This window comes from Ovis aries, chromosome 3, assembly GCF_016772045.2.
Source record: "Ovis aries strain OAR_USU_Benz2616 breed Rambouillet chromosome 3, ARS-UI_Ramb_v3.0, whole genome shotgun sequence".
Lineage (NCBI taxonomy): Eukaryota > Metazoa > Chordata > Mammalia > Artiodactyla > Bovidae > Ovis > Ovis aries.
In genome coordinates, this window is record NC_056056.1 from 163,288,894 (window position 1) to 163,310,395 (window position 21,502).

The following is a 21,502-nucleotide window of genomic DNA, read 5'->3' on the forward strand; positions in this document are numbered from 1 at the left end:
CTCCACATTCAGGAAATCTTTATCTGACTAGTGTGGTGTGGTTGGTGCTTCCCAGATGGCGCAGTGGTAAAGAATCCACCTGCTATTGCAGGAGACGGAAGAGACATGGGTCGGGCAGATCGCCTGGAGAAGGAAAATGGCAACCCACGCCAGTATTTTTGCTTGGAAAATTCCATGGACAGAGGAGCCTGGTGGGCTACAATTCGTGGGGTCACAAAGAGTCGGACATGACTGAGCGACTGAGCACATACCATACGGTCCTGGGGTTGAGGTGGAAGAATGAAATGATTAGTGATGGTGTTGCCCTTAGGATCTGCAGTAAGTCCATACATAGAAACCTCCAGGCTGTGAACTTTCAAAGATGCAGATGTGCGTGCACACTTCCAACCACATAAGGTAGTTCATGAGTCGGGTGTACGCTGTCATGCTCATGCATCCTCCATAAGTGGCTGTGCTTTTGTGTACTCTACAGTACTGCAAAGGGGACAACAGTGGAGTACCTTTATTTCAAGCCCAGGAGGTCCATAACCAAGTGCGGAAGTGGTGGTGATGTAGCTGGTACTGCTAAGAAGCACCAAGAGATTGCGATGGAAACAAAAGTGAAAATAATTGAGAGAATGGAGTGACAAGGGGAAGAAGTAACTGAAGAACCAAAGAAATTCATGGTGCAGGAAACAGCAAGAGGATTTTCTTCATCTGAGGAGGCACTGTTAGTTTTGAGGTGCAGGGCCTGAGTGTAGAATGGTACACGAAGGTTACAGCAGCCATTCAGAATGCAATCCAGTGCTATGATGAGAAAAAAAAAGAGCTACTACCTGGTCATCACTGGATCATTTTTTCCAGAAGGTAGATAGAATTGACTCCAGCAAGGAACCAGAACTTGTGCCATCAGCGTCAGGCACGAGTGAAATTGCAGCGTGCCCTTATCTCCAGTTGCTGATGATCATTCAGCTCTACCATCTCTCACCTCCTCTGCTTCCTCTAGTCAGTAACTCTTCTTGCTTGTTCACTCCATGATGCCAGACCCGGTATGCCAGCTGTTGTATTGTACTACTTTACTTTTCAAGATATTGTACTGTAAGATTAAAAATCTTTTATTTTTTGTTTTATTTGTGTGAAAAGTATTATAAACCTGTTTCCATACAGTACTATATAGCTGGTTGTGTTAGTTGAGTACCTAGACTAACTTTGTTGGATTTACAAACAAATTGGACTTAGAAACACACTCTCAAAATGGAACTCATTTTTATGTAGGGGACTTGCTGTAACTGGAAGGGAAGAGAGGCAGCTTGTCCAGAAACAAGGCCCTGAAAACAGATATAAACCTTCCAACTTTCCCCCCTCTTTGAGATTGGCATTTATTTGGGGGATTTCAGTGGATATGGATTGATTTTTTAAAGTTTGGGCCATTTTGTCTGGATTTCAAGAAGTGGGGTCCTCCCTTTAACTGTAGCTTACATTTGCCATTTTGCAAGGAAGGCATTTCAATCCTTACTTTGTATTATATACACATGAAGTCCCAATTGTGGAATGATCTCATTTCTTTTTCTTTTTTAATATTTCTTCTTTCCCCCTCAGAACCCTCCCTGCCAACAAGACACAATGTCTTCTTCCAGTTTGAAGATGGTCATGGGGAGCCATTCTCAAAAGGGTGTGTGATCTTAAGGGACAAATTTACTCTTTCCAACCCTACTCTCTGTCTACCCCCTCTGACTAAAGGCTTAGACATGTGAGACAGCTGTGTAGAGTGGCGGGTAAGGATCTGGTCAGATAAAAGACAAATTAACTGGGATACATACCTAAACTGTGACCTCATTAACACTATGCCTTAACCGAGTTAACTGCTACAGAATCCCCAAGGAGGTATAACAGGCCTGCCAAGCCAATTTGCTTGCTGTCCCCCCTACTAATTAAATTAGGTAATTATTGCCATTTAAACTCTTCCTAGTTCATCCCTTGTACTTGAAACAACCAATTTCCTTCCATTTCCCTGTCATTCTACATCAATAACTTCCTTCAAGTACTGGCAAAACACACCTCCTCCAGGAAGACCCTCTTGACTGAATCCATCTCTCAACATTATTGTGAACACATAATGCCACATAAAGTAGCTTGAATTCTATATTCTCTAATTGTTTCATGTTCATATATATGTTTTTCTAACTTATAAACACAAAAATAGACACTGTTACTTAAAAAAAAACCTACTATTACATATATTTTTCTGTTTTTTGGCAGCACCTCAAGGCTTGTGGGATCTTAGTTCTCGTTCTTGGTAGTAAAAACATGGAGTCCCAACCACTGCCGATGAGGGAAATCCTGAAACCATTACTTCTAAGTTTCTACCTCCAAACCAGTTAGTATAGGGCTGAATTAAATGCTGAAGCCTCAGCAAACGTTTGTCAGAAGAATGAAAATCGAGGCTTAAAGACAGGCGGGCATCTGCTTAGTTATCCAAATATGAATACAGTAGTGTACTCCAGAGGGAGAAGGCAATGGCACCCCACTCCAGTACTCTTGCCTGGAAAATCTCATGGACAGAGGAGCCTGGTGGGCTGCAGTCTGTGGGGTTGCTAAGAGTTGGACATGACTGAGCGACTTCACTTTCACTTTTCAGTTTCATGCACTGGAGAAGGAAATGGCAACCCACTCCAGTGTTCTTGCCTGGAGAATCCCAGGGACGGGGGAGCTTGGTGGGCTGCCGTCTATGGGGTCGCAGAGTCGGACATGACTGAAGTGACTTAGCAGTAGCAGCAGCAGTGTATTCCAGAAGGACACTTTGCATAGGAGGGCTTTAGGACCACTTCCGGCCTCCTTATCCCCACGCCTTGCATCTCCTTGAGCCCTGGTAGTAACTGTGTTACCTACATCATATCCTTTTTTCCCTATTGGGAAATCCTCTTTCTGTGCTCTGAATAATATTAAAAATAACTCTTCTAGCCCTCCCTCCTCCTTCCAGCTGCCCAGAGGACCTGGCTGGCAAACTCCCTTGTTCACTTCCACTCAGGAGCCAGACCAGGCACGTGACCCCAGTTCAACCTCTGACTCCAATTCCTCAGGTTACCAAAAGCTATTTTGGGCAATGGAGGCCATGTAGTCCCCTCCTCCCCATCCTCTGGGCCATATCCTAGGTTAGCCCTTCCTGGAAGGTCTGTCAAAGCCAATAGATAAGTCAACATGTCCCAACACCCCTATCCATCAGATTCCAAGCTACCTTCAGTTTCTACTTCTTCAGCCTCATCTTCATCATCATCATCATCATCAAGCATTAAGTGTCTGTTCTGATATACTTCTCTCCTGGAGCATCCTTTTTTCATAGAAAAGAAAACCAACATACAGTCCAATGTTGGAAGACTCTGGCTAACAAGGAGCTTAAAATCCCTTCTGAAACACTGGATTCCTGTATGTCAAAGATGTAAGGTGAAAAAAACAATAAAGATGCGCAATTTAAACTTGATTGTGATTGCAATATAGAGAATACAGCCAGTGTTTTACAATAACTATAAGTGAAGTATAACCTTAAAAATGTGAATCACTATGTTGTACATCTGCAACATATAATATTGTGCATCAACTATATCTCAATTTTTAAAAGTGGAAAAAAAAAAACCATCCAAAACAACAACCTGATTGTGACAGTGTAAACTAAGTATAGAAGTGTTAAGGAGACCTGTCAAAACTAAAAGAAACTGTTAACCAGGAAAGACTTTCTGGAAGAGGTAAGTTTTCAGTAAAACTGTGAATTTTGTTTTCAAAATGGTAAAAATTTTTAAAAATTAAAGGTATATACTGATAGGTAAATTTCTCTCTCATTCCTTATTCCCTGTTCCCCAGTTTTTCTCTCCAAGAAAAACCATTGGCACTTGTGTATTTTTCAAGGATCAAGATGATGAAAGTGATGAGGGTCTTAGATTGTCAGAAGGCAAAGGAGGGCTTTTATACCTCTGCCTATGTGTTCCTCAGATTACATATATTGAGTTGCTGAGCTCGGCACAGGACACTGAATCTTTTATAAATTGTATATAAATTCTTCAATATCTACTTTTCTTTTCTCTTTTTGCCTTTTTGGGAAGGTTGACCTCCATCTAGATCTTGCCTGATTAGCCTGGTCTCTCCAGTGGAGAAGTACCTCGACCTTTTTCTGGGGAGAAACTGATGAGTCTTTTAAAATGTAGCCACCCTACCACCTTAACCTGGCAGTGGAGTAATTAGGCAATGGAAAAGCCCCCTTCTGTTGGGCTAGGAGTCTTTCAGTTGCCAGCTAGCCAGCTAGCTATTTTATCCTCTCTGTGGGGTTTTCCTGCAGCTAAGAATCCTTGAGGGTCCCCCCACCCCCACCCCCCACTCCTCTGCAGTTTGGGCACTTTTGCTCTTTCCTTTCTACCCAACTCTTGTCACCGCCAGCGGAGATACGCGCCTTCCCTGCGTCTGGGACTATTGCCATATATAACCCCCAGATCTCCACGCCCGGCTTCCCCAAGTCAGTGGGGAATGTTGAGTTGTGTGATCGCGGACCGGAGGCGTTCGCTCGGCGGAGGCATTGTGGGCTGAGTGAGATCTGGCTCGCCATTTGGTCTTCAGTTTGGAAGGCAACGCAGGAGGGCCGAGGCCCGAGTTGCCGCTAGGATTTTGTGGAGCATCTCCCGGGGGCTTCAGACGAGCTAAGAGCCCGGCGCGGCCGGCCTGAGGAGCTGGGGAACGAGGGCGCGAGGTGGGGGTTGCCCAGGCCGCCGGGACCTCCGGGGCAGGGCGGAGGGCGCCGCGGCCTGGGGCAGCCTGCGCGGCAAGCGCCCTGCGGCCGGGCCCCCGACGGCCGCCAGGGAGCGCTGCGGGCTCCCGCTCGCCCGCCCCCCGGTAGGCGGGGCTGCGCTCTCCCCGCAGCCGCCGCCGCAGCCGCCGCCTGGGCCGCCCCGTGTCCCCGGTGGAGCCGCCGCCGCCGCCGCCGGGAGCTCGATGCGGACGGAGCCCGGGCCGGGCCATGGGGATCCTCAGCATCACGGACCAGGTCAGCCCTCCTGCCCTCGCTCGCTTCCTCCTTCCAGGGCCCGACGCCGCCGCCACGCGAGCCCGGGGATGTGCGGCCTAGGCTGGGCCCGAGCCCGGGGCTCCCGCCCCGCCCCACGCCACGCTCCCCTCAACCGAGCCGGTGTCCTTGGGGGCCTGGCGACTGGCGGAGACACCGTGGAAGCCCCCTGCAGCCAGGACCCCAGAACGAAGCCCCTCCGGCGTCGCCCCCCATCTCAAGCCCGGTGTCCCCCGCCCCCCTCCCCGGTTCCGCTCCGGCCCGCTCCCTGAACGCCGGTTCTCCCTGCAGCCGCCCCTGGTCCAGGCCATCTTTAGCCGAGATGTGGAGGAAGTGCGTTCCCTCCTCTCGCAGAAGGAGAACATCAATGTGCTGGTGAGTTGAGATCAGGGAGGATGGCGAACCGGTAATCTGGGCCCTGGCGTTCAGGACCCCTCCCCACGCGTGGGGCGGCTCCGTGTCTGTTCGGCTCGGGGGAGGCCGCAGCTCTTTCCACCCTGGGATGGGCGACTGCTGTACATTGGGGATGAAGAGCAGGGCAGTCTTGGAGCACAGACCAGTAGGGCTGAGGATGCCCAGAAACGGTGTTCTCTTCTGAACCATCCGTGTCTGCAGCGCCCCCACCCCTCCTGGAAGAAGGAGGTTGCTTCGCTGCCGGTGGCCCCGACCCCCTGACTCCACCCTCCTAGGTCCTGGCTTTGACCTAGGATTGGGGTTTAAAAGGCCACAGAACCTATGCGAAGAGGTTGTGGGGAAAGGCCTGGAGCACTAAGACTTGGAGTCCTGGGTAGTTCACCCCCATAGCCGCTCCTCTTCTCTGCCTTACCAGGACCAAGAGAGGCGAACTCCACTGCATGCTGCTGCCTACGTAGGCGATGTCCCCATCCTCCAGTTGCTACTGATGTCAGGTGAAAGTGGGGAGCTGGAAGGTGTGGTGCCCAGGGAGGGACCTGAGGGAGGAGCCTATTTGTTGTATCCAAGGATGGTCCAGCTGGGTCCAGGCGAGGTTCTGTCTCCATCTACATTTCCAGGCCTGATTCTGGCTTTTCTTCCCCACCTGCTCTCCAACTCCCACCAAAAGAGCATTGTGTCCCCACAGGTGCTAATGTCAACGCTAAGGACACACTGTGGCTGACCCCTCTTCATCGCGCTGCTGCCTCCCGAAATGAGGTACTGGCCTCCTCGCTCCTCTCTCCCTTCCGAAGCAGATGAGTTAGTTAAAGGTGGATGGCAAGGGTTGGAGAGCCTTAGTCCACTGCCCCACAGGTTATGGTCTACCCCCAGGTTGGGAGGAGACCGGACCTTGGCCCCTCCCTCCTACCCCTGGAACTGGCTGGTAAGGGGGGTGGGGGCTGAGTGTTGCCAGCTGATGTGACGTCAGGGGAGAGCTTAACACTGGGCTGGCAGACTGCAGGGGGCCCTGCTGCCAGGCCTTAGTGACTCATCCCTCCCAGGGGGGCCGCCTTGGAGTCTGACCCCCTCTGGGCACTAAGATTTCTTTCCTTGTGCTTGAGGGGTGGGGGGTCGAGGGGGAGTGGTTTGTGACATCCCTGGCCCTTAGGCAGCCTAGAAGTTGATAGCGCAAGGATCAGACATACCTAATCAGTTGGGCCCCTCAATCCTGAAGAGCGGGAAAAGATGACCTTCCTCTTGATTTGGCAGTCATTTCCCCTGGCTCCAGCCACTAGGGAATGGGAATGGGGTGGGTGGTGAACAGGAGGGGCATTTTAGCTCCTCTCTTCCTGGAGAGCCAGTATCTGCTTACCTAGGTAATAGAGATGATTTTGATACCTATGGAAGGATAGAAGGGGGTATTCAGGGCATTAATGTAGTGGGAGCATTTATCTTTCCTAAAAGTGGTGGGAGGTCAGGAGCCTCTATATGGGGATCTGCTCGGTAGTGGCTGTATGTGTGGGTGAAGATTTTCAGGGTATGGGTTGGGAAACGATACCAGGTGACTTGAGGAAGAGTTCTGTGTTTTCCTCAGCAAGTTAGGGAAGATTTTAAGCTCAAAGAAAATCCAGAAGATGGAAAGTGGGTATTGAAAAGCTCACTGTGTTGGAAAAACGCGAGTAACTCTGTGCTGGGGTAGTGGGGAGAGGGGACATGTGTTCTGTGCTGACCGGTTCTCCCCTCCATCTCCTGTTGGTTTACCTCCTGCTCCCCCTTTGTCTTCTCTTTTATCCTCCGCCCCTCCACAGAAGGTGCTGGGACTGCTGCTGGCACATTCAGCAGATGTGAATGCCCGGGACAAGCTGTGGCAGACACCATTGCACGTGGCTGCTGCCAACCGGGCCACCAAGTGTGCTGAGGCTCTGGCACCCCTACTGAGTAGCCTCAACGTGGCCGACAGGAGTGGGCGCAGTGCCCTGCACCATGCAGTGCATAGTGGGCATCTGGAGGTGAGGACCACTCTGGGCCACGCCCAGCTTCCTGCCTTTTTCCTTCCCTTCCCACCCCCCTTCCCCTGCTTCCAGGCCATTAGGCCTGGGGAGCAGCAGCCCAGACGATTATATAAATACTTGGGCTCAAGCACCAAATGAATGGTTGGGTTAGAGGGGAATTCTTGACTTGGACCTCAAGAGGGTGATAAAACCTCTGAAGCTGCATGGAAAATGTTTGCCTGCATGGCTTTTTCTGAAGGGAGAGTCCATGTCCTTCAGCACATTTAGAAAACTTCTTTGAAAGAGTTCAAAAACCACCAGATCACCTGAAGAGACTCTCTTGAGTAGTTTACCTCAGATTTCCACATCTATCTGGGTTCTCCTTAGTGCCTGCTTTCTTCATTCCCCCTAGTTCTCTGTTCTGCCCAAGAACAGAGACATTGGGCTGCCTCAGCCTTTTCAGGTGCTCTTAGGTACACTGAAGACAGGAAGCTGGCTCTGAACAGGTGTCTTTGCTGTCCTGCTACAGACGGTGAACCTGCTCCTCAATAAGGGAGCCAGCCTGAATGTTTGTGACAAAAAGGAGCGGCAGCCTCTGCATTGGGCAGCTTTTCTAGGTAAGAGGAGAATCGGGGGATGAGCAGGATTTGGGGTTCCTCGGGCAGGGATGTGGGCTTGCAGCCTTTGGAGGTGCTCACCCTCCATGTCCTTCAGAGAATGCTCTCCCTTCCCAGGGCATTTGGAGGTCCTGAAACTGCTGGTGGCACGGGGCGCAGACCTTGGCTGCAAGGACCGCAAGGGCTATGGGCTGCTCCATACAGCTGCTGCCAGTGGCCAGATTGAAGTGGTGAAGTACCTGCTCCGGATGGGGGCTGAGGTCAGGGTGCAGAGCATGGCGGAGGGTTTGGGGTGAGGCCAGGGAGCTGGAGTTCAGAATCTCTTTGGGAGATAGGAGGGTGCTGGGGTTCCTGGTGTGGTTTGGGGAGTTGGAGGGATGTGGTGAGAGGATCTGAATAATGCTTGTCTTAAGCAGAAGTGCCTTCAGTCTCTGGGTTGGGAACCTTAGGAGTCTGAGGCCATTGTTGGATTTCTGGGACTCTTTAGGCTATCTGTGCCGGCTTCCACTTTGTTTAAACTGATACCTCCCTTGTCCCCTGACCCTCACCCCTGGAAATCCAGATTGATGAGCCCAACGCTTTTGGAAACACAGCTTTGCACATCGCCTGCTACCTGGGCCAGGATGCCGTGGCGATCGAGCTGGTGAATGCAGGAGCCAACGTCAACCAGCCGAACGACAAGGGCTTCACGCCGCTGCACGTGGCTGCCGTCTCCACCAATGGCGCGCTGTGCTTGGAGCTGCTGGTCAACAACGGGGCGGATGTCAACTACCAGGTGCCTGAAGGGAAGAGTCTGGGGCTAAGGGGAGAGGACGCTGGCTCTGGGGGTGCTGACCGTATCTACCCCTCTGGATAATTCTCTGGGGAGTCGTCTGCTTGTGTCCTGAATTGACCAGACCTTCCCAGGAGAAAGTGGGTTGAGAAGATGTCCCTATGGTCACCCTATCCTCAAAGATGTGTCCTTTGGAAAGGGTAATAGGGCACGCTCCATGCTTTGCACTAGGGGAAAAAATGCTGTGTCTCCACAGAGCAAAGAAGGGAAGAGTCCTCTGCACATGGCTGCCATTCACGGCCGTTTCACCCGCTCCCAGATCCTCATCCAGAACGGTATGGACTTGGGAGTCTTTGTGACCTTTTCTCCTCCCTCCTCAGAGAACTCATCTCTAGAGACCCCTCTTCCTCCTTCTACCTGCCACCCCATCTTCAGTCAGGACAGGCACCTGGTGCTCTGGAGCAAGGCGCCTGTGGAAATGGCCCTGCTCCGCCTGCCCAGCCCCTCTCAGATGGTGGCTCACTACCTAATGGGAGTGGCCTGAAGCCTAAGGGTTAGTTCAGTGTGTGCGTGCGCTGCCCCCTTTCAGGCAGCGAGATTGATTGCGCCGACAAATTTGGGAACACGCCACTGCATGTGGCCGCTCGCTACGGACACGAGCTGCTCATCAGCACCCTCATGACCAACGGCGCGGATACCGCCCGGTGAGTGCGGAGACCCCCGGCCCCACTTCCAGGCTGCTTCAGACCCCAGGCTGGTGGTGGGGCTGCAGCTGGTCCCCCCTGAGGACTGAGTCCTTTACCTTTTTGCAGGCGCGGCATCCACGACATGTTTCCCCTGCACTTAGCTGTTCTCTTTGGATTCTCTGACTGTTGTCGTAAGCTTCTTTCCTCAGGTATGAGCTCACTGGTTTGAGGGTGGGAAGGAGGGCAGGAGAGCAGGGGCCATGTCCTGCCCCGACCCGTGCCCTCAGGTGGGACCTACGGCTGTTCTGGCCCCTCAGGTCAGCTGTACAGCATCGTATCCTCACTCAGCAATGAGCACGTGCTTTCAGCTGGGTTCGACATCAACACACCTGACAACCTTGGCCGTACCTGTCTTCATGCTGCTGCTTCCGGAGGGTGAGTTCTCGTCCCCCCTCTCTCCCGCAGGCCTAGCGAAGGAGTCTGGGCAGCAGTCTGGGCCCCTCCTTCTCTCCTGCCCAGAAATTCCCGCCTCTCGCGGCAAGAACAGTGGCAGCAGAAAGGGCTGTCCAGTTCTGTCCCCCCTCAGCCCTTCCCTGGGGAGAAGCCCGTGGCTTCTCCTTGAAGTGCTTTCTCTCATTAACCCGCACCCTCCTTCCTTTCAGGAATGTTGAATGTCTTAACTTGCTGTTGAGCAGTGGAGCTGACTTGAGGAGGAGAGACAAATTTGGAAGGTGTGTTAATGTGCAGGAGTGTATATATACAGAGAAGGTGCCCGATCAGAGAGACAGGTGATGAAGGAAGTGATGGAGGCCAGGGTGGGGAGTTGGGGACTAAGGGAGGAGAACATTACAGAGCAGCTTATGGCTGCACCTCTGGTTGCATTTGGACCTGCCCCTGATTCTTTTCTCCACCCTCCTCCGCTTCTCCCCAGGACGCCACTGCACTATGCAGCCGCCAATGGCAGCTACCAGTGCGCCGTCACGCTGGTGACTGCTGGGGCTGGCGTCAATGAGGCTGACTGTAAAGGCTGCTCTCCCCTCCACTACGCTGCCGCCTCCGACACCTACAGGAGGTGAGGCGCTCTCTTGGTTCTTCTCAGCCCCACTCTCTTCCCCAAGCACCCTGCCAGACTTCCTCACTCTCCTCCACCAGGGCGGAGCCCCACTCATCTTCCAGCCATGATGCTGAAGAGGATGAGCCCCTGAAGGAGTCCCGCAGGAAGGAGGCCTTCTTGTGAGTAGCAGAGAAGACCCCTGGGCTGCACTTCCCCAGCAGTGCAGATTCCCGTCCTGTTATTCTCCACCACTGTCTGGTGCTGCCTTGCACCCTGAGTTTAATCCTAGACCAAGCACTGTGGGTACAGACAGAAGTGGGAGAGATACTTCCTTCAAGAAAGGGATGGTCTTCTTGAGAGGATCAGAAAAGCTAAACACAAATTCATTTATTCCTCAAGCATTCAATGAGTATTTACTTTATAGGTACACCAAGTACTGTTCTAGGTGGTAAGGATAAAAAATGAGTTACCCCAGGTTTCTGCGTTTTATACCTTCTAGTGTAAGATGTTAATAATAGAGGAAATTGGGTGACGAATATATGGGAACTCTGTTATCCTCGTAATTTTTCTTTAAGACTGTTATAAAGGGTTTATTTATCTAACAACAACAACAAAAAGATATTTAAAATCTAGGAGGCCTAACTTGTAACTGTGTGACTTCTGGCAAGTAACTTATCTCTCTGGGCCTTAGTTTCCTCAGACACAGTATAGATACGAACAGTATCTACCTCAAAGGATCATTGTGAGGATTAAGTGATTTACTACACATGAAGTGTTTAAAACAGTGTTTGACACGTTGTAAATGTTAAATGCAATATTAATATTACTACTAGTAGAGCTGCTACTGATCTGTGAGAGTGGTGCCAGGGAGGAGGCACCTGTTGGGGAAGTTGGGGAGAGCCTCCCACAGAAGAGGATGCTGGGATGCTGGGAGTGAGTGTGAGATGAGCAGGCCTTTTCCCAGTGGGCTAGGAGGAGAAGGCAGGGGTCAGTATGCCTGGAGGTGGGGAAGAGTGTGTCAGTCAGCAGGTTGGTAACTGATGGTTGTGTTCCAGGGTCTCTAGGAGCTCATTCAAAGGGTCGAGGAGCTAGAGTGGTGCAGGGCAGACCTGGAGGTGGTGGGTCTGGGTCTGGGGTCAAATGGGCTGGAGTTAGCCTACTAAGAGTGGGGGGTGGGTGTGGGCCAGCTCAACCTAGAGGGGCTCCTTTGCCCTCTCCTCTGCTCCTCCCAAACTGTACCCTCCTTGGCTGGGCCTGTCCCTTCCTCACCATCTGCTCCTGTCCCCCAGCTGTTTGGAATTCTTACTGGATAACGGTGCAGACCCCTCCCTGCGGGACAGGCAGGGCTACACAGCTGTGCACTATGCAGCCGCCTATGGCAATAGACAGAACCTCGAACTGGTATGTGTGGGACCTGGTGTGGGGAACGGGAGCAGGGCAGGGCCCAGCACGCAGTCTGCTTCTGTGTCTGGATTCTCAGGCCACGGGGTGGTTGAATCCATTGTGGTCTCTAGATCCAGGGACTTCGGGGATTGCTGTGGGTGGAGTCGAGGGTGATGTCTTGGGAATACCAGAACCTCAGCACCTCCTGTTCTGTCCATTGCAGCTCTTAGAAATGTCCTTTAACTGCCTGGAGGATGTAGAGAGCACCATTCCAGTCAGCCCTTTGCACTTAGCTGTGAGTCCCAGGTCTTTTCCTCTTGCCTTCCCTGTCCCCACCCGCCCCAGGCCGGCTCACAGGTACCAGCACGTGTGAATCCGTCCTTGCTTCTGCCTTCTCATGGGGATGTGGCAAGCAGGCAGTGGTCTGAGAGGGGCCCAAGGAGCTCACGGGGAGGCCTGCTGCCCAGAGTCTCCCCGAGGGCCCCGAGAGCAGAGTGGGGCCATGTCTGGAGCTTTATCCATGGATCTCCCACACCCCTCCAGGCCTACAATGGTCACTGTGAAGCCCTGAAGACGCTGGCTGAGACGCTGGTGAACCTGGACGTGAGGGACCACAAGGGCCGGACTGCGCTCTTCCTGGCCACTGAGCGAGGCTCCACTGAGTGTGTGGAGGTGCTGACGGCCCACGGCGCCTCTGCCCTCATCAAGGAGCGCAAACGCAAGTGGACACCCCTGCATGCTGCTGGTAAGGGTGCCCTTTGGGCTGCTTCCTCCCCTTGCCACCCCAGGTCCCTTCCAGAACCCTGAAGGGACTGGGGTTGAGATAGGGTAGGGCAAGGAGGATGGAAACCTCAAATCCTGACTCTCCCCCAAGACTTCTCCCTACCCGGTGTCCTCCCATGACCTCCACCCTCCACCTGGTCTTCTTCCCCGACCATGCCTGACATTGAAGGCCCCCTCTTCACCTAGCTGCCTCTGGCCACACTGATTCCCTGCACTTGCTGATCGACAGTGGGGAACGCGCTGACATCACGGATGTCATGGATGCCTATGGACAGTGAGTGTGGGCTGGGGGTGGGGTGCAGGGTTCCCAGGCCTACTAGGCCCTCACCCTTTCCCTGCCCCCTCTGTAGAACCCCGCTGATGCTGGCCATCATGAATGGCCACGTGGACTGCGTACATCTGCTGCTAGAGAAAGGATCCACGGCTGACGCTGCTGACCTCCGGGGCCGCACTGCCCTCCACCGCGGGGTGAGTGGGCTTCAGGGTGGGGCTGCTCACAGAAGGGCTTGGACACAGGAGCGCACAGTAGGATATCAGATTGTCTAGTAGGTGGGCTGGAGTCTTAGTGGGCCTTAGCGTGCTTGCTCCAGGATGAGGATCCGATGCCCGCAGTTCATCTTCCTGATTACCTTGCTCTGTGATCCTGCGCAGTTACCTGCTCACTGCCCAGACTCTGCCCAGGGTCCCCAGCTGGCCCTCTCATGTTTGATAATGATGCCACTACCTCGGTCCTTCTCCACCATCACCTGCCCTAAAGCTGTCTCCTCCTCATCCCGTGGGGTTGTTTGACTCCTTAGTCTCCCGCTGCAGAGGGCCAGCGTTAACTCTCATTATCCTGCTTGTCTGATGGCATAGAGTCAGGGAAGTAGATGCCGATCCTTAGTACTTAGAATTATTAGAAAAGACCCTGATGCTGGGAAAGATTGAGGTCAGGAGGAGAAGGGGGCAACAGAGGATGAGATGATCAGATGGCGTCACTAACCCGGTGGACTTGAGTTTGAAGATAGTGAAATAGTGAAGGACAGGGAAGCTTGGCATGCTGCAGTCCACAGGGTCGCAGAGAGTGGGACATGACTTAGTGACTAAACAATACTTAGAATCATTGTTGCAAAGACAAGGATTGGAGCCTGGGAAGCGGTTCTTACTCCTGGGCCAGCCTCAGGACTGACACCCCCATGTCACCTGCAGGCAGTGACTGGCTGTGAGGACTGCCTGGCTGCCCTGCTGGACCATGATGCATTTGTGCTGTGCCGAGACTTCAAGGGCCGCACGCCCATTCACCTGGCCTCAGCCTGTGGCCACACCGCAGTGCTGCGGACCCTGCTGCAGGCAGCCCTGTCCACAGACCCCCTGGATACCGGGGTGGATTACAGCGGATACTCGCCCATGCACTGGGCCTCCTACACTGGTGTGGCTCTGGGGCCTTTGCCAGGACAGCTAAGATGGGGGTGGAGGGGTGTGAGGGAGGGCAGACAAGGACTCGTGGGTTGCTCCGGATCTGGAAGTAGAATGGGGTGTCAAGAGATGGGACGGACCAAGGAAAGGGGTCATGGTGTCATTTCTCTCCATTACCACTCTTCTCTCCTCATCCCCAGGACACGAAGATTGTCTGGAGTTGTTACTTGAACACAGCCCGTTTTCATATCTGGAAGGAAACCCCTTCACTCCTTTGCACTGTGCAGTGTAAGTCCCTTCCTCCACCCCAGCCCCACCCAAGGGTCTGTGATGTGGGCATAGGACAGACCGTCTGTTTCCCCATGCCCCTCCTGCTGACCCTTCCTCTTCCCCCAGTATTAATAACCAGGACAGCACCACAGAGATGCTGCTAGGAGCTCTGGGTGCCAAGATTGTGAACAGCCGAGATGCCAAAGGACGGTGAGTGGCAGGAGGCTTGGGAGACGCCTCCGCTGCCCCCGGCTTCCTCTCTGCTCAGGAGAAAGGGCCATCTCGGTTCACTCCGCCCTGGCCCTCCCCACAGGACCCCTCTTCACGCCGCTGCCTTCGCGGACAATGTCTCTGGGCTCCGGATGCTGCTGCAGCACCAAGCCGAGGTGAACGCCACAGACCACACTGGCCGCACCGCGCTCATGACGGCGGCTGAGAACGGGCAGACTGCAGCTGTGGGTGTGTTGGGGCCCCATGTGGATGGGAGGTACTCCCCCTGGGTTTTCACGAGATGAGTCAGCCCTGCCGGTGGGGGTTAGGAGGCAGGAGGCATGTCTTTGGATGTTTCACCCTCTGCAGAGGGGATGCAAAACATGTACAGACAAGACTGGGGAGAGCCAGACTGGCCCAGCTCTGGAAGGGAGCATCACCCCTCTCTGCCTCCCTTCTCCTGTAGAATTTCTGCTATATCGAGGGAAGGCAGACCTTACTGTGCTGGATGAGAACAAGAACACTGCCCTCCACTTGGCCTGTAGCAAGGTACCATTTGCGGTGGTGGTGGGCGTCTCTGTATGGGGCAGGGCCTGATGAAAGACCTGGGTCCGGTGAGAGGGCTCAGGGGAAGTCAGGAATGTCCTGACTGTCTGCCTGGGGGACAGCTTTGTGTACTCCTGCCACCCTCCTCAGCCCCCGTGGTCAGGCTTCCACTTCTCCAGCCCTCACTCTCTGCCCCCCTCCCTCAGGGCCATGAGAAGTGTGCCCTCATGATCCTGGCAGAAACCCAAGACCTTGGCCTTATCAATGCTACCAACAGCGCGCTGCAGATGTGAGTGCCTGGGGTAGGGGGCTCTTGGCTGAGGGATGGGGGCCAGGTGAGGTGGAAAGGAGGCTGCTGCCCGTTCCAGGGGCTCCAGCTCTCTGGAGCTCACAGTATTCGCCCGGCAGCGTGGTTGCTCTGGCTGAGGGTGGAAGGGCAGCTTGCCCCAGCCCTTGACTTCACAATCCCCCTTCCTTCCTTTCTTCCAAGGCCACTACACATTGCTGCCCGGAATGGCCTAGCCTCTGTGGTGCAGGCCCTGCTGAGTCGTGGGGCCACCGTGCTGGCTGTGGATGAAGAAGGTGGGTGGGGCCTGGGGTCAGGGACGTTCTTCAGGAGGTGACTTCTTAACCTGGCTGGTTAATAAACTGGATTTTCTTCCCAAGGGAACTCTTCAGAGCAGGGACCCAACACCGATACGCTAGAGTCTCTGAGGGGAGTCTGACGGAACTAGGTGGAGCCTGCAGGGTCCTCAGGACGACCTCCCGCACACCTCAGCCTCCTGTCCCCCAGGCTCTGCTCTTTGCCCCTCACTTGGACAGCCTGCCTGTCACCCTCCCGGGGCCCTTATAGCCCCCGATTGTGACCCTGTGGGGTGCTTGCCTGCCTCGGCTCCCCTCTACAGAGAAGAGCGCTCAGGGCTCAGGGTGGGTGGAGGGGGCCCAGGATATAGGACTCTGGGCTCAGTTCTCCCCTTTGCCCCGCAGGTCACACCCCGGCATTGGCTTGCGCCCCCAACAAAGATGTGGCAGACTGTCTGGCCTTGATCCTTTCCACCATGAAGCCTTTCCCACCCAAGGACGCTGTCAGTCCTTTCAGCTTCAGCCTGCTCAAGAACTGCGGCATCGCGGCAGCCAAGACGGTGGGTGGCTGCGGTGCCCTGCCCCATGGGGCCTCCTGCCCCTACAGCCAGGAGCGGCATGGCGCCATTGGGTTAGATGGCTGCTACTCCGAGTAGCCCCCTCCAGTGTCCCTCCCCCTGCCGGTGGCTTGATATCTTATTCTATTTATTTAGAAAAAGTCTATACATTTAGGGCACTTTAAAGGAGAACACGACTGGGTTGGGGGGGTGGAGTGGGGAAAAAGCACTGGGGAGCAGCTGCTCACCCCTTTGCCACACCATCCTGGCCTGGCAGGGGTCTGGGACCAACAGGGAGCACCCCAGGCCCTTGGTACCCCCAGGGCAACCCCTTCTGCCAAGTGTCCCAAAATGATTGCTCGCTGCCTGGCGCCCTCTCTTCTGTCCGCCCTCTCAGTTCCCCCTTCTGCTGCCAGCTGCCCCTTACTCTTCCTTCTGACTTGCCCCAGTCCCCTTCGCCCTGCCCCTGCCAGGCAGATCCCCGCCTCCTCTTCCATACCCATCACTGCCTCCCTGCTCGGCCGGCCCCTCCATCCCCGCAGCAGTGAGAAGCCTTAATTTCTGGTACTGTGTGAGCACTCTGGGGGTGTCCCCCTCCCCCTTCAGGGGCAGCTAGCAGATGAGGGGGGAGGGTATTTAGCACTGGGGCCTGGAGCTTTTCCCCTACTTCTGCATCCCATCACCCCTAAAGTTCAAATGCAAAACACTTGAAGCAGCAACTACTGTACCTGGGCCCCAATCCTGCACTCTCCCGGCTCCTCGTATGCAAATCAAGGGCTGGCATTGCCCCCACAGCCTGCCCCACCCCTCCTTCCGCCCCCTCCTGGCCTGGCCTCCTAACCACGCACTTTAACACCACCCCCCACCCTGCTTCTTTCTTTTAACTTCTTTTGGGAGGGTGGAGCCTGTGGCCATTCCCTCTCTGGCTCTCCCCTCCCTTGACTTTGAGGCTTGTCATGAATTTTTAAGTAAGCATTTTATCCTTTAGGGGAAGAAACAAATTAATTTCCTGTCCATTTCAAAACCACAGCCCTAGTCTGTCCTCTGTGTTTCAGGCATGTGTTTGCATGTTTGTGGAGGGAGAGACTGTTCTTCCTCCTGTGTCCCCAGTCCCACAGTTGCTCTCTGCCCGCACCCCACCCCACCCGCTGCCGCCTTCTGTGATGTCCAAGAGCACCCACTGCCCCCAGTCACTCTGATCTGAAGCCAAAGATGGAGGGGCAGGGCAGACTAGGGACCGGGGCTGCTCGGGGCCCCGGCTTCTCCTCCGGTGGAGGAGGAAGGTCTGCGTCTACTGGGGCTTGGTTCCTGCCTTCCCAGAAGCTGGCAGAGAAGGGATCAAGCTAAGGGCTGCGCTGAGGAGATTTCCCGACGTTGCACCCTATAAGCCAAACTGGGCTGGAGTGAGGAGGGGGCAGTTTTCTAAATGTAGCATTGAATTTGGCCCTGGTCCCTTCAGACGCCCTGTCCATCCATCTCCTAGCTCAGCCTCCTGGACAGTGGGACCCGCTTCCTTAGCCCAGCGTTCCCTTCCTCACACTCAATACCTCAGCCAGGGGCCAAGACACAGAACTTGAACAGAGGTCCTGCCCTCCCCGCAACCCCAGTGCATCCTCGCCCAGTCTGGCTGCCATCAGTATTGTCCCCGGAGGACTGGACAGGCTTCGTTTACACAATGCAGGGCCTCCCCCCGGGGTGGGGTGGGGGAGTCCCCTCCGTCTCCTTCCCCCACCCGTGCTTGCTTTATTCACAATCTTTTACACCCTTTTCAGTTGTGTCCCCCGCAAGTCTGGCCACCCTTGCCTGAGGTGGGCTGAGGGGAGAGGGGGGACATCCCAGGAACTCCCCACTCCCTCGCTGACACCCTTCACCATACCTCATGCTGGTTTCCCGAAGCCTGGGGTGTTCATCCCAGTCCTTACTCTTTTTGTCTTGCTCCCTTTCCCTCCCACCCCCCTTCTCTGTGTCTTGCTTCCCCCAACCCTCAGTTCCTAAACCATTTCAAAGCTTCCAAATAACCATTATTGGTGAGAAGGAGTGTGCAGCTTTTAGTTTTAATCTTTATTTTCAAAGCCAAAGGGCCTTGCAATGCCCCTCTTGCCCACCTCCCTGCGCACCCTGTCCTCCCCTAGACGACAATCAACGTGACCTCTCTTAAGGGCTGCAGCCCCCCACCTGCCCCCGTCCTGCTGGTTCTGCAGAGCTTGCCCCTGACTTCACTTCTCTCTCCTTCTTCCTGTCCCGCCCCCCCCCCTCATTTTGGTGCTGGGAATTAGGTGGCGGGGGGGCAGGGGGCGCAGGGAGATGGGTCCTCTGGAGAAGACTCTCGGGATTGCAGTCGTGTTCTCCTTCATCAGTGTCTGGCGACGACAGGAAGACTTGAGTGTTTGTCAGGAGCCCCGTGGTTTTGCTAGATGAGATTTCTGGTGACTGCCCGGTCCCTGCCGTGCCTTTGGCACACCGTCAGCAGTGCTGGGGCAGGCCATGGGGAGTCCTCTGTCCTCCTCGTGTGGCGGTGAGGAGGCCGGGAGGCCGGGCAGCCTCCTCCCTTATGCCAAAGGAAATCCCACACCCCACCCCGGGCTCCCCAGCCCCTAGTGTCTTTTGAAGCATTTTGACCATTCTCATGGCCACTGCATATTTATTTTAATGTTAAGTTTTTTGGGTTTTGTTTTAAACCTCTTTGACTTAAACGGGTGCGGAGAAATCAACCAGGCAGAATGCCCCCCCCCCCCAATCTTAAGGAGGTAGGGCAGGGAGGAATCCTCTCCTTCCCTTCGCCCTCCCTCTCCCTGTCCCCCTCTCCCCACCGCAGCTCTAAAGCACTTGCTTCAAGTAATAAGCACTTTTGAGAAAAGGCCTATTTTAAGTGAGGACCCTGGGAGCCGCCCCAGGTCCCAGCAAAGGAGACAGAGCGAGGGCTACACAGGAGACAGGGAAACAGATGTGTGAATCAGAGGGCGAGATGGAAAGAGCCAGTTTTTAGTTTCTGATTTTTGGGGAGATGTTTCTGATTGGGCGGTGGCTTTGGTAGGGTTGTGTACTATCCTTCAGAAAAACAAATGGCACAAACTGTGGGTCCCTGGATGGACCAACAGACCCGGGTCACTGCCACTGTCCAGCTGAGACTGAAGGGCCACCTCCCCCACCCCGTGGCCCCCTGAGCCATAGGACTGCTGAAAACCACTGAATGTACAGCCCAGGTTGGGGTGGGGAGCAGCCCCTGGGGGAGGGGGCTTCTCCTTTTGTTTGGTGCTGTGGGGGGTGGGAGAGATGAGACGGAGGGACTGCCACCCCACTTCGACATGTGTTCCTTGGGGTGGAGGGGCTGAGGAGGGCCTGCCTCCCTCTCCAACCCCAGCCATGGCCCCTCTTCCTTCCTCACCCCTATCCGTTTTGACTGTAAGTCCAGCTCACCTTTGCCTTCAATATGTAACCAAAGGAAAACTCAATACTGTTTCCACCGCTGTCTGCCCACCCGAGCACCTTCCTATTCCCCAGACCTAGGAGGGGAGAAGAGGTGGGGCGGGGCGGGGGGCGTGGGGCCAGAGTGAACGGTTCTGCAGCTGTGTACCCCCCCAAACCTCCCTTGGGGTCTTGGGAGGGGGCATTGGGGCCAGACTGGAGGCACTGGGAGCAGGCACGCTCGGGATCTTGTGTCCATGAGGGTGACTTGGCCTGAGTGGCTCCGGGGACTGTGCTCCGGAGAGTGGCCCCTTGCTCCTTCCCTCTCCGCCATTTCTCACCCTGTCCCCACACCCAGTGTTCACTCCCCCACCTCCCCTTCCTGCCGCAAAGGAAAATAGCCTTACAGACCCTAGCCCAGAACCCCTCCTCTCGGGGCAAACCAGTACGGGGCCCCAGCCCACCTAGTTTGAACCCTACCTTTGAAGGAGGGATAAGGAGTAAAGCAGCCCCTTCCGTCTAATTGTGGTGGCTCCAGCCCTCAGCCTCGACCCAGATCGGGCAAGAGCTGAGGGGAGGGATCTTTGAGGACCAAGCCCAGTGGTCTGGGAAGAGGGAGGTAGAGAGGGAAGGGTCTGACTTGGGGACTCCCTCCTCCCCACCCAACCCCTAGAGAAGCGACCAAATCCCAGAGATGGGAGGAAGCTGGGGAGGGGAGGGTCTGCTCTCTGAATTACTTGAAGGTACTGACTGAGGCTGCTGCTGCCCACTGGGGTGTGAGGGGGACCCTGTCACTGCATTTGGGAGGGCCAGGGTGGCAGGGTTGAGAGGGTCTGCCCTGGGCCCTCGCTCGCTCACTCCCGCCAGGCCCTGTCCCTGGGGAGCCTGGCTTCGCCCCTCCCACCTCCATCCCTCACTCTGGGCACCCTCTCCAATTGCACTAAAGTAGCTGTGTGCCAGTCTTACCCCACACCAGGGCGGGGTCTCTGCTTCCAGTCCTTTCTCCCCCACCCCGCCTCTGCTCCTGTCCCGGACAATCTCCTTGTTCCTCTGTATTCCTGGGTAGCTCAGCTTTGTGTGTGTGTGTGTGTTGGGGGGTGGGGTGGGTTCTGGCTGGAGTGGGTTTGCTAGGGGTTTGGGAAGGGCTAGGGGAAAGATGGCGGATGAAATCTCCTGCCCCCTTCCTCAACTCCCGGCCACATAAGCCTGGGAGGGAGGGTGCCTACTCTCGCTGCCGCGTGTCTTGCAGATGTGCCAAAATGGGGGTGGGTGGGGGGGAGGGTGCCTGGCAGAGCAGCCCCCAGGGTGGCTCTCTCAAAGCAATACAGTTCCTCCTGCCTGGGGGACGGCAAGACAGGGGAGAGGGTTGGGTTGGGGACCTGGGGTTCCCTGTGTACAGCTGTGTATATTCAGGGGTGTTCTCCGTCTGGTACCCGCTGTGGGCGTCTCTGTGTGTGTGAACCTCCCCTTCCCCGTGCCCTGCATGACCTGTGATGCTGCAGACACCACCATCCTGTGTGCAGGGGTGTGTTGGGGGCACCGAGGGGCGCGCCCCATGTCCTGTTGCGCCCACCACCCTGTGACCCATGTACTCGGTTGTAGGAAGTAAAGAGAACTGAGCACAATTCACTGGATTCTAGTTGAATCTTTCTCTAAGCAATGTTCCCCGGCTGCCCTTCTCCCTGCCCTGGATTTACCTGTGGTGCTAGCGTTGGGGTCGGGGGTGGGGGGGGGGGGTGTTAAATGCTGGTGGGCAGCAATAAAGGGCAGCCCTGCCCAGATGCCTGCATCCCCAGGGTGCTGAGGGCAGCAAGGAGAAGTGGGGACCTTGGTGC

The 21,502-nt window shown here is 55.0% G+C and overlaps 1 protein-coding gene across 4 annotated transcripts; it reads left to right on the forward strand.

Annotated features, from left to right (window-relative positions):
- Window positions 1–4,853: 4,853 nt before the first annotated feature.
- Window positions 4,854–21,292, forward strand: ANKRD52 (ankyrin repeat domain 52). Of its 4 annotated transcripts, XM_027967596.3 has the most exons (29): window positions 4,854–5,005; window positions 5,315–5,398; window positions 5,853–5,931; window positions 6,123–6,193; window positions 7,225–7,425; window positions 7,937–8,024; window positions 8,142–8,284; window positions 8,587–8,799; window positions 9,053–9,131; window positions 9,386–9,500; window positions 9,609–9,691; window positions 9,800–9,917; window positions 10,145–10,213; window positions 10,414–10,554; window positions 10,635–10,715; window positions 11,826–11,937; window positions 12,143–12,214; window positions 12,463–12,664; window positions 12,889–12,976; window positions 13,053–13,170; window positions 13,891–14,110; window positions 14,298–14,385; window positions 14,494–14,577; window positions 14,681–14,826; window positions 15,044–15,126; window positions 15,330–15,412; window positions 15,614–15,705; window positions 15,790–15,857; window positions 16,111–16,138. In XM_027967596.3, exons 1-28 carry the CDS (start codon window positions 4,979–4,981, stop codon window positions 15,846–15,848), a joined length of 3,039 nt encoding a protein of 1,012 aa, XP_027823397.1. In that variant the 5' UTR covers window positions 4,854–4,978; the 3' UTR covers window positions 15,849–15,857; window positions 16,111–16,138. The 4 variants fall into 4 exon arrangements, with proteins under 4 accessions (XP_027823397.1, XP_027823396.1, XP_004006634.2 ...); XM_027967595.3 differs by having other exon boundaries at window positions 15,790–21,292; XM_004006585.6 differs by lacking the exon at window positions 15,790–15,857 and having other exon boundaries at window positions 16,111–21,292.
- The last annotated feature ends 210 nt before the right edge of the window (window positions 21,293–21,502 follow it).

Excerpts from the sequence above, each read along its gene's own strand:
- ANKRD52 (XM_004006585.6), top strand. The coding sequence starts at position 4,979 with ATGGGGATCCTCAGCATCACGGACCAG. Across the intron at positions 8,800-9,052 it reads GGGCGGATGTCAACTACCAG|AGCAAAGAAGGGAAGAGTCC; the intron begins GTGCCTGAAGGG and ends GTGTCTCCACAG. Across the intron at positions 10,214-10,413 it reads AGGAGAGACAAATTTGGAAG|GACGCCACTGCACTATGCAG; the intron begins GTGTGTTAATGT and ends GCTTCTCCCCAG.